The sequence below is a fragment of the Balaenoptera acutorostrata genome, chromosome 2 (genome assembly GCF_949987535.1).
Source record: "Balaenoptera acutorostrata chromosome 2, mBalAcu1.1, whole genome shotgun sequence".
Classification (NCBI taxonomy): domain Eukaryota; kingdom Metazoa; phylum Chordata; class Mammalia; order Artiodactyla; family Balaenopteridae; genus Balaenoptera; species Balaenoptera acutorostrata.
Window position 1 is genome coordinate 105894220 of NC_080065.1, and position 12657 is coordinate 105906876.

At 36.9% G+C, this 12657-nt stretch overlaps 1 protein-coding gene across 1 annotated transcript in view; it reads right to left on the reverse strand.

The window, feature by feature from the left end:
* Positions 1–12657, reverse strand: part of LOC103014256 (peroxisomal multifunctional enzyme type 2-like) — a 77022-nt gene that overhangs the window by 32291 nt on the left and 32074 nt on the right. Inside the window, exons 14-16 of the mRNA XM_057540385.1 lie at positions 12235–12306; positions 9249–9352; positions 4930–4995 (exon numbers count right to left, since the gene is read on the reverse strand). Of these exons, the coding sequence (XP_057396368.1) occupies positions 4930–4995; positions 9249–9352; positions 12235–12306 (242 nt within the window). The remainder of the gene's footprint in view (positions 1–4929; positions 4996–9248; positions 9353–12234; positions 12307–12657) is intronic.

Consider the following 12657-nt stretch of genomic DNA (forward strand, 5'->3'; position numbering starts at 1 on the left):
GGTAAGTAATCTTCACCTGTACAAAGCTACAATAAGACTAAAAAAGAAAATAAGAACCGAAACATTATAATAAATAAAATTTTCCCAAACAAAACAACTAGCAAGAAGAAAACGATAACACAATACTCAAGCATTTGGGGATAGGAAATAAACATCTTGAATCTGAAATTCAAAAACCAAAAATATAAATGGACAACAAACATGAAGAAATGAAGTAAGAGATGATTAAACTTGGGAAAGAAATAAAAGAAAAATCAAAATCATACCAGAAATTGAAGACTAAATTATAATGTTCCCAAAGGAGAACATATTCAAACAAAATTTTAATAAGGGGCATAGAAGAAAAAGAAGAAAAAAACCAAGAGAATGGAAATGAGATTAATAAAGAACTAAAAAAGGACAGAAAATGGTTGGAAGAAAGATAGAAAAAGATCCAATGTACATAAAGAGTACCTGAAGAAATAAAAATAAAACAATGAATAAGAACTAATATTTAAAATTATAACCCTAGAAAACTTTTTGAAAATAAAAGATCTGAACACACATATTAAAAAGGCCCACCAGGTACATGGGAAAACTGACCTGGAATGAGCAACACTGAGACTTATACTAGTAAAACTATTAGATTTTTAAAGATGAAGGAAAAAAAAATCCTAAAGCCCTTGAGGATAAAGATCAAGTAACTTAAAGGAAGATAATGACTGGCATCAGACTTCTAAACAGCAATATAGAAAGCCAGGCAACAATGGAACACCATTTTAAGAAACTCAGGATTTCATATCCAGCCAAGCTGTCCTTTGAGTATCCAGGGTATAGAAAAATAGTTTTAAATACATAGGAACCGGACTTCCCTGGTGGCGCAGTGGTTAAGAATCCGCCTGCCAGTGCAGGGGACATGGGTTCAAGCCCTGGTCCAGGAAGATCCCACATGCCGCAGAGCAACTAAGCCCATGCGCCACAACTACTGAGCCTGTGCTCTAGAGCCCATGAGCCACAACTACTGAGCCCACGTGCCACAACTACTGAAGCCCGCACGACTAGAGCCCATGCTCCGAAACAAAGAGAAACCACCACAACGAGAAGCCCGCGCACCACAACGAAGAGTAGCCCCCGATTGCTGCAACTAGAGAAAGCCCACGTGCAGCGACGACAACCCAATGCAGCCAAAAATAAATAAATAAATTTATGTAATAAATAAATACATAGGAACCAAAGGAATACTATACACGAGGCCTTCTTGGGAAACCTACCACAGGAGGAGCTTTATCCAACCAGGAGATATGGGAGAACCTTTGGCAAAAGGATTGATATATATTCAATTGCAAATCTAAGACTAAAACAAAGGTGGGGAAGAGGGAAGAATAATATATAAATGTTAAATTGTTCTGAAAAAGTAAAATTAATGCATTCCCCAAAATGGGAACTGTAAGGGAAAGAGAAACAAGAAAATAAAATAGGCTCTTTAATTGTTAGAAACAAGTAGGAAACAAAGCACAGCAATAAAAACTGAGAAAACAAATAGTAATAAATGAGAAAATTGGGCACTATGGGCATATAAAAAGGTAGAGGACTTCCACTTCCGGCCTAGATGGAATAAGTGGAATGAACTTACTCTTCCACTGTAAACAATTAGGAAAAAAAAAATTTTTTTAAGTGGGTGAGGGAGATACCGTTCTTAGACATTGGACAGTAGGCAGGACAGGATTATGATTCTTGACAGAAAAGAAACAAACAAGATGCACTCTACAATGGCCACAGTGCTCTGCCTGACAGCACTTTCTAGACTGCAGTGCAAAAAGGGAAACCGAAACATAGCAAAACAGTCTCAAAGAGTTAAAGAGATAAAGATCAGAGTTCTGGGAGAATGGGCAGCTGGAATGCAGACGTACTGAAAGGGAGGAAGCTACACAGGAAGCAGCTCCAGAAATTGAAATAGAAATCCCCTTGAGGGCCACAGAGAAAGGCCCTGGAAGATGAGACACCACCCGGAGAAGAAGCCAGGTGGAGATTAGAGGCACGCCAGCCAACAGGGAGCACTAAGACCCTGCACTTGTGAAAGAGCCATCCGGGACTTTCCTGCCCCACCCAGCCGCCGTCTGAGAACAGCCACATGAGTGACAGCCAACACCGTTTGTAGCACAAGGACCACCCAGGCGACCCAGAGTCATGCAAAATGATAAATCATTGTTTCAAAACAAAATTTTAAAAGTACTTACAATACACATGGTAATATAATAAAGAATTATATTTTAATGGATAGTATAACCAATATTCCAAAGATTAACTTTATTTAACAATGATGGGGGCTTCCCTGGTGGCGCAGTGGTTGAGAATCTGCCTGCTAATGCAGGGGACACGGGTTCGAGCCCTGGTCTGGGAAGATCCCACATGCCACGGAGCAACTGGGCCCGTGAGCCACAATTGCTGAGCCTGCGCGTCTGGAGCCTGTGCCCCGCAACGGGAGGGGCCGCGATAGAGAAAGGCCCGCGCACCGCGATGAAGAGCGGTCCCCGCACCGCGATGAAGAGTGGCCCCCGCTTGCCGCAACTGGAGAAAGCCCTCGCACGAACCGAAGACCCAATACAGACAAAAATAATAAACAAATAAATAAATAAATAAATAAAAGAAAATCCTTTAAAAAAAAAAAAAAAAAAAAAAAAAAAAAAAAAACAATGATGGTAGCTAAGGTCCTAATTGTTAGAATAAGTAGTAGGAGATATGTATCTAGGGAAACTAAAGATACTTGTTTTCATTCTCCTCAAATACAAAGCCTGACACCTGTTACCTATTTATTCTTTGGTCTTTCTAGATTATTGGGGAAGAATTTTCTCTTTATTAATTATGCAAAACCATGAAGTATACTTGTAATATATACCAGTTTGAAGATGAAGAAATTTTCCTAAAGACATGAAAAACAAAATATTCCAGAAGTGATATTGGTAGAGCTATGGTTGCCAGTTTCCCTACTGATTGAAAAGTTACTTATTTAATTTAAATACCTGGCACAAAGTTTATGCTATAACAACATAATCTGTTCCATTTCCACTTCTCCTTAAAGGTCTGTTCGTCCACAATCATCTCCCACCACTCTCCGGTGTGAATGCTCTAATTCTTACTCCTTGTACATACATCATGCTCTTTTCTGCTATCATTACTAAGTTCTTATCCCCTTCCAGGCCATACTGCAAGCCTTATACCCCTGGCAAGAGAGAAGATCTATACACCATTTTAGTTCAGAAGTCCCATCTTTCCTACCAAACTCTTCTGTATGTCATTCTCTAATGAGTAGCCCATCTCAGAATGTCTACAGCACTTAGTCTATAATTCAAAGCCTTGTATTTAATCATTCGTTGCTTAGAATAGGTGCCCTGGAAATTAAGACATCTACGCCTTAAATCTAAGTGTCCTTTCAGTTCCTTGTCAGTAGATCACACTTCTTCTACTTGATTTGTATCTCCTATAGCACAGATCCAATTTAAAACAGCCCACAAATCCCCTGAAATTTATGCAAAGTTTTATGCAAAATGTTTTTGAAGAAACAGTCGGTAGTTTTTATCATATTCTCGAGTGACTATATGATACAAATGGTCAGGAACCTCTGTCAAATGATGGGTGCCCATTATTTATACAAAAAAGATTTGTTAACTTATAAACTGTCCTTTGTCACACAGCAAAATACTCAAGTCTGCTAAAAGCTAACAAAAAGTTCTATTCATCTGAAAAAAGAAAAAAAGAAAATCTTTCTGCTTACTGTATAAAGAAATTCAAGCCATGGAAACTATTCAGCTTTTCTTATCTACAGCAGATATATTTTATTATTTCAGTAACACAAGAATAATAATGGAGCATTTCTGGGTTTTCTGAACCATGAAACCATGAAGTCTTCTGTTCTTCAGTGTGCTAATAAAATTAATTTCACTATGAAGCTTTAATTAAACATAAATATGAGTGCTCTCTTAAGAAACTGATAAGAAATAGGGATGGGAAGAACAATTAAAGGCAAAAACTAATCTGAGGTAGAAAGTATTGTTCTATCACCCAATTATATAGTGTATAAAAAAATACAATTAATATGTTCCAAACTTAATTCTTTCTGGCTCATGAAATTATATTCCTATTTGCCAGCACACATAAATCCTGCAGAAGTTCTCATATCAAGTATATCAAAATTAGTATCAAAAAATAAGTGAATTTTACAAATAATGTGCTGTCATCACCTGCTTATTCACAGCATAACTTCAGAGCTTTACATATTCTGCTCTATATTTGCATGGTTACTATTCTGGCCATCTTAGGGAAGAATCGTCAGGTCTCTCAAAAACAAAGTTGCTTTTCTCAACTTTATGGTCACCTTTTGCTTCTTAGATAAATCTTTGCATGCTTACAGAATTTGTTAACTGACAGGGCATTTTAACTCCTCCATCAGAAAACATATTATTTATGCCAAACAAATGAGATTAAATCATCTACTCCTTCTCAGATGCTTTATTGTACCTGTCCACTAAAGTTAGCATAAAATAATCTCTCTCGAAGCAATGTAGCTCAGTTTTCTTTTCCAATAGAAGAAAGGATAACTGAAATTTGCCTTTTATTTTATCCTGCTCTCTAAGGCTTTAATGAAATTCTTCACTACTAAGCTAGGCAGTCTCCTTAAGGCAAGCAATCCATTGCCAACAAAGCATGATGCTTTTTCAATTGACTAATGAAAAGCCATTTTACATTTTCTTTTGATACCTAGTGGAGAAAAAAACTGCTAAGTAAAAATTCAGAAAGAACAAATTTCAACTACAGAAATATGCCGTTATTTTTATTACGTAGAAGAACACAGCCACTACTTTTGGACTCACAAAATTACAGGGTATCAGAGTTATAAATCAAAAAGTGTCAGGAGTCAGGTGGCTTTATCACTTTTCAAAAATACATTCTTACCTGATTAAGTGAGGTGGTATCTGTAAGTACAGCATCAGGAGGTCTATTAGGTATGGCTACAGCTACCTAAGATCAAAAAACACTACACGTTAAATAATAACAAAATAATTGTTATTCTCTTTACCCAAACTGATATTTGATAAACAACCATGTTTCAATATACAGTCATCCCTCAGTTTCCAAGGGTGATTGGTTCCAGGACCCCTTCATGGATACCATGATCTGCAGATGCTCAAATCCCTTATATAAAACGGTGTAGTATTTGTATATAATCTATGCACATCCTCCCATATACTTATAATACCTAATACAATGTAAATGCTGTGTAAATAGTTTGGGAACTTTCTGGAATTTTTTTTTTCTGAATATTTTTGATCCACGGTTGGTGCAATCTGCAGATGCCAAACCTGTGGATACAGAACACACAGATATGGAGGGCTGACTGTAACAAAATCTGCAAGCTGGATAAAAAGTTTATTTTAATATTTTATTTTCAGCACATAATGACATTTAAAATTTCATAACTGCTAGCTTCATCTACATTATGATTTCCCTGAAATGACCTTGTGTAACGTAAGGAATTATATAACCAGATCCATTCTCTAGGCCACAAAGGAGAAAAAGGTAAAGACTCTTTTCCCAATGCAAAAGATGACAATAACTGTAAGAATTAGACCAACAATTCCCATCTATATTGATTTAATCTTTAAATGCACTTTACTAAGGGTGTGGATCTCTTTGCATTTATTTTCTTTTTAATTTTTATTGGAGTATAGTTGATTTACAATGTTGTGTTAATTTCAGGTGTACAGCAAAGTGAATCAGTTATACATATCTATATCTATATCTATATCTATATCTCCACTCTTTTTTAGATTCTTTTCCCATATAGGTCCTTACAGAGTATTGAGTAGAGTTCCCTGTGCTATCCCAATCTCCCAAATTATCACTCCCCCACCATTTCCCCCCTTGTCACTATAAGTTTGTTTTCTACATCCGTGACTCTATTTCTGTTTTGTAAAGAAGTTCATTTGTATGTTTTTTTTTCTGATTCTGCATATAAGTGATATCATATGATATTTGTCTTTATCTGACTTACTTCACTCAGTATGGCAGTCTCTAGGTCCATCCATGTTCCTGCAAATGGCATTATTTCATTCTTCTTTATGGCTGAGTAATAGTCCATTGTATATATGTACCACTTCTTCTTTATCCATTCCTCTTTTTTTTTTTAAGTGCATAAATCTTTTTATTTTTTAATAAATTTATTTATTTTTTTTGGCTGTGTTGGATCTTTGTTGCTGTGTGCGGGCTTTCTCTAGTTGCAGTGAGCGGGGGCTCTCTTCATTGCAGTGCGCAGGGTTCTCATTGTGGTGTCTTTTCTTGTTGCGGAGCACAGGCTCTAGGCACGCAGGCTTCAGTAGTTGTAGCACGTGGACTCGGTCGTTGCGGCTCGTGGGTGCTACAGCACAGACTCAGTAGTTGTGCCGCACGGGCTTAGTTGCTCCACGGCATGTGGGATCTTCCCGGACTGGGACTTGAACCTGTGTCCCCTGAATTGGCAGGCGGATTCTTAACCACTGCACCACCAGGGAAGCCCCCATTCCTCTGCTGATGCACATTTAGGTTGCCTCCATGTCCTGGCTATTGTGAACAGTGCTGCTATGAACATTGGGGTGCGTGCTTTTCTCCAGATGTATGCCCAGTAGTGGGATTGCTGGATCATATGCTAACTCTATTTTTCATTTCTTAAGGAACTTCCATACTGTTCTCCGTAGTGGCTGTATCAATTTACATTCCCACCAACAGTGCAAAAGGGTTCCCTTTTCTCCACACCCTCTCCAGCATTTACTGTTTGTAGATTTTTTGATGATGGCCATTCTAACCAGTGTGAGGTGATAACTCATAGTTTTGATTTGCATTTCTCTAATAATTAGTGATGTTGAGCATGTTTTCATGTGCTTTTTGGCCATCTGTATGTCTTCTTTGGAGAAACGTCTGTCTAGATCTTCCTCTTTGCATTTATATCCTAACTGGAGCAGTTGAGCTTCTTGGATGTGTATATCAATGTTTTTCATCTATGCCATTGTTCCTTCAATTATTTTTTCTGCTTCTTTCTCTCTCCTCTCTTTCTGGTATGCCCATTACGTAAAAGCTGGTGTACTTAATGGTATTTCACATTTCTCTGAGCCTCTTCATTCTTTTTCTTCACCTTTTTTTCTTTCTGTTCTTCAGACAGAGATAGATTGATCGATCTTCAAGCTTTTTGATTTTAATTCTGCCACTTCAAATCTACTGTTGAGACCCTCTGGTAAATTCTTCATTTCAGTTATTGTACTTTCAGTTCCAGAACTACTTCTATTTGGTTCTTTTTTTATATAATATCTACTTATTGATTTCTTTCTCTTTTTTTTTTTTTTTTTTTTTTTTAGCCACACCACGCAGCTTGCAGGATCTTAGTTCCCCGACCAGGGACTGAACCCATGTTCCCTGCAGTGGAAGTGCGGAATGCTAACCACTGGACCACCGGGGAATTCCCCAATTCTTCTCTATTTGATGAGACATTGTCCTCATACTTTACTTCTTTACACACTTTACTTCTTTAAGCATGGTTTCCTTTACTTCTTTGACTATATTTACAATAAATGCTTTGAAGTCTTTTCCTATTAAGTCGTCTCCAAAGCAATCTCTGTTGCCTGTTCTGTTTTGTTTTGTTTTTTCCTATCTATGGGTCATACTCTTTTATTTCTTTCAGATCTTGTAATTTTTTGTTGATAACTGGATACTTTAGATAATATATTGCAGCAACTCTGGATACTGAGACCCCTTTCCCCTTCCAGGGCTTGTTGTTATTGTTAACTTGTTCATTTGTTTAGTGACTTGGCTAGACGATTTTAGTTAAGTATATTTCCCCCCCAGTGTGCAGACTCTGATGTTGCTCCTCAGAGGGTACAGCCTTGGGCGAGCACAGTCAGCCTGGGATGACAGTGGTTTTAGCAGGGCGCTCTGTGACTGTCTCTCCCTGATCTCTCTGTTAAACTGTCTGTCCAGCTGTTCGGCTTCACAAATTGCCAGATGACTGTTCTATTATTTTCAACAGTGCCCTGGGGCATAAATTGTTCCACAGTGTGATCCAATTAAAGTCAGGCCTTTTTGGAGGTGTAGTCTTTGAGGCCAGTCTTTGAGGCTTGTTATGATCCCATGACGACTCTTCTTAGCTGTCTCTTTCCATGGTTCTCTCTGGCAAACTTCTAGTTGGACTAGTTTAGTTTACTGCTTCCATGGAGCTACCAGCCTCCTCTTGATTATCACTAAAGTAACCTTGATTTTGAAACCATCCTTACTTTTGAGCTTCCAAATACTTGGTACCAAAATGAGTCAGTTTCCATGGGAAGGGCTTCAGAGCTCTCTATTATTACAGCCTGCCTTGCCCCCCAGGCAAAACCTCTGCACCACTGCCACGGACATGAGGGCAAGGATAGTGGCCCACTTCTCTCCAAGTGACATCCTCACTTTACAAGAAGAGTCCTAGGCAGAGGTCGGAGCTCCTGGTCTTCTCAGCTTGCCTCTAGCAGCAGGGGACCCCCACGCTATGAGCAGCCTGGGCAAGAGTTATCAGGGCCCTAGTGTTCTCAGCCTGCCACGGTGGAACACAGTCTCCACCGTACAAGTGGGGATGGGGTGGAGGAAGACAGCCCCGTAACTCTCAGCCACTTTTACCTGGAATTGAGCTTCTGCAACACAAGCTGGGGCTGGGGAGCCGGGGTGGGGGTAATAGGAAAAATGAGTGAGCTGCTCCTCCTAGGAAGACAGTGCAGCCCTATTCTGGGAACTGAGGGCAGAGGTAAAAGCTAGGTTAAATTGATGTAAAATCCAATTTACAAAATATTTTTAGGAAAAAAATATGTTTTTGGATAGAATTTGAGAACTAAAGAGTAACTAGAATTGTTTTATACAAGAGAAATGCTCAAGTCATTTAATGAATGATGATTTGCATTTATACAAGGATCACTTGTAAGTGTTAGGTTTTTCTAAAGAGTTTTGGATGCAGGCAAAGTTTGCATAAGAAAGTAAAGATATTCCCACAGTTACCTCAGCTACATTACACTTACGTCAGCCAGACTTTTCTATATATAACATATGTTATATATTAAAATATACAACTATAAACAGCATTTCAAATCCAAGGAACACATTCTGATTCAAAGAAGTGTGGATTACTGAAATCCTACTCTATGAAATTACATATATGGTAAGTTCAAAATACAGATAAGGATCCTTAACGACACATCTATCTCACTTATGAAGTCATAGCCTACCTTAGCTTTGTCTGACGTCCGTTTTCCACCAAAACCTCCAGCGCCAACAACAAAGATGGAGAACTGATTATAACATATAAGTTCCTCCCCAGAATAAGAGTAGACTGAAAAGCAAATGAAAACAAAAAAGAGGTTATTACCAAAAGACATAACTAGTTACCCAATATGTGATCAACAATCCTTTTAAAAGTTTCAGAAACAAAATCCAATTACTAAAAGGCTTTGCAATTTAAAGACACCCAAGTTTGGGATACAGAGCACTCATTTTAATCATTCACTACCAGTCTCTGGAAGGCAGAGAGAAGAGGATCTTGACAAATCCTTTCTGGACTATGAAACAGCAGTTCATCTCACCTCTTCTTAAAGTGCCCCAACTGCCTTTCATATTTCAAATCTCTCCTTCTCAAACCTTTCAAACAATTCCACTATAAAATGCAGACTAACACACATGAAAAGATGCTCATCATCGCTAATTATTAGAGAAATGCAAATCAAAACTACAACGAGGTACCACCTCACACTGGTCAGAATGACCATCATTAAAAAGTCTACAAATAACAAATGCTGGAGAGGGTGTGGAGAAAAGGGAACCCTCCTACACTGTTGGTAGGAATGTAAATTGGTGCAGCCACTATGGAAAACAGTATGGAGGTTCCTCAAAAAACGAAAAATAGAATTGCCATATGATCCAGCAATCCCACTCCTAGGCATATATCCAGACAAAACTATAATTCAAAAAGATGCATGCACCCCTATGTTCATAGCAACACTATTTACAATAGCCAAGACATGGAAACAACCTAAAAGTCCATCAACAGATGAATGGATAAAGAAGATGTGATACACAAACACACACACACTGGAATATTACTCAGCCATAAAAAAGACTGAAATAATGCCATTTGGAGCAACATGGATGCACCTAGAGATTATCATACCAAGAGAAGTCAGAAAGAGACAGACACATACCATATGATATCACTTATATGTGGAATCTAAAATATGACACAAATGAATGTATCTACGAAACAGAAACAGACTCAGAGATATAGAGAACAGACTTGTGGTTGCCTAGGGGAAGGGAAGGTGGTGGAGGGATGGATTGGGAGTTTGGGATTAGCAGATGGAAACTATTATATATAGGATGGATAAACAACAAGGTCCTACTGTATTGCACAGGGAACTATATTCAATATCCTGTGATAAGCCATAATGGAAAAGAATATGAAAAAGAATGTATATATATATAACTAAATCACTTGGCTGTACAGCAGAATTTAACACAACATTGTAAATCCACTAAAATTCAATAATTCAATAAAAATTAAAAATTAAAATAAAATACAGATAACCACACTCCCAAATTTTCAAACATTCTGCTGAAGTCCTCAATAGAGCCTGGAATGTAAAAGAAGAAATAAGTGAGAATGAAGGTATAAGCTTCAGGAGGGCAGGATCACGGCTTTTTTGCTCACCATCATATTCCCAGCAATTAGAATAGTAACTGGGACAGAAAAGGCACCTAATAAATATGTATTAAATTAATTAGTAAATCAATGAACAAATGATGTGACTGAGCAAGTTAGTGAATAAGTAAGCAAGTAATGAATGAAAGACAGCTGTCCCTCTTTCTACTGACTACTTTCCTGGTGACAGTTTGAGCATCACCTAAATCACCAGCACTATAAAACTAGGAATATGATTTTGAATTGTATAATAAGGAAAAATATAATTATAACAAAAAATAAGGGAAGTCATGGTGATTTGCATTTAAAATAAGACTTTTATCCTTATTACACAGAAAATTGGATATCTAATTTCATCTATATTTTATCTACAACTTCTAATACATTATTACCCATTACCAAGCTATAGCTAAATAAACGGAGTAGATCAAGAAAGAATAGTAAAAATTAAAGCTAAGGTTACTGCAAAACTTTTTTGTGGTAGACGTTTGGTAGAATGGTGAGAAGACTAAAAGAAAACCAGGAGAGTTCCAGCCAAATGTTAGCCAATATTTGGAATGGTAAGAAAATACCAAAACCTTAAAAAAGAAAGAAGAGGGGTAAGGAGGAAGAGGGAAAGAGAGAGAACAGACACATGTTCTATGTGTCTATGATGAAATACATAGTTTACTTTGTAAACTATGAGTTAACAAAAACAATGTGGTAGAAAAATATTTAAGAGCATTAAAAATGTTCTCAATATATTATTAAGTAAAAACAAGGCAAGTTCCAAAACAATATATTCAGTATAACCTCCTATGTATTTAGAACAAAAATGATAAAGCCTATATTCCAAATACCAGACAAAAACTTTCCACTGCTATTTCCAAAATTTTTTATAATGTTTATCTATTTCTATTGTTCTTAAACTTTAAAACAAATAAATTCTAAGCAATGTATCTTTGGCTTATGTTTAGTTACTAGTATTTCAACATTCATTAAACTACTATCATCTTTTTTTCCACTGCAAATAAAATGTGGTTATGGTGTTTAAACCCCATTTTAAGTTCAATAGGTTTGAATGTGCAAGGTTAAGAACCTAACTACCATTTATAAGAATGATTCAGGGGTCAAATACGTTTGAAGTTCCAAAGAGCTAACACAGAAAAGAGTATCTACAACATAGCCTAATTATCAACTGAGGGCAGTCTATGTATTCATTCCTGCCAAAAAACATACTCTAGGAAGCATAATTCTCCTCTATGTTTGCTATACCAGCCACATTTCTCACCTCTGTGCTTTGGTTATGTTGTTACAAATCCCCTGAAATGTCCCACTCTCTGGACCTCTACCCCAATCTACTCCACCCCCTCCTCCCTTATTTTCTAAAAAAGCTTATGAATTTTTAGAACACTAATCTTGCTTTCTCACAATTGGAAGATAAATAGAAACTTATTAATCAACTTCTGTGATAAAGTATTATGTTACATACAAAGCCTATGAATCTAACAATATTATTATAAGAACTAGAAATGAGTTACCATCCATAAGCATTATTAAACCGGATCCTTTATCCAGGACGTCAGCAACAATTGCTTCACATTTTAATTTTCCTAAAAATGGAAAGTAAAATAATAAATAAATAAATAATAAATAAATAAGGAGACTGTTTTAAAGACCATAAGTTATATGAAGACATGAGAGAAATTAACATAACTTCCACTGTAAGTTCGGTAAAACTAAAAAATCATGATTTAGAATAATTTTCAATATAATGTTGAATCATAAACATTAAAAGCAATCAGAATACCTGAGTCACCAAATTTGAAACATCAATAATTCTGATACATTAGGTTGTAAAAAGTAACAATTTTCAATCATTCAATGAACACTTGTTAAGCATACAGCCAACACCATCTACCCCATTCCTTCTCAAATCTCTACTCTATGGGCTTCAGTTAGAC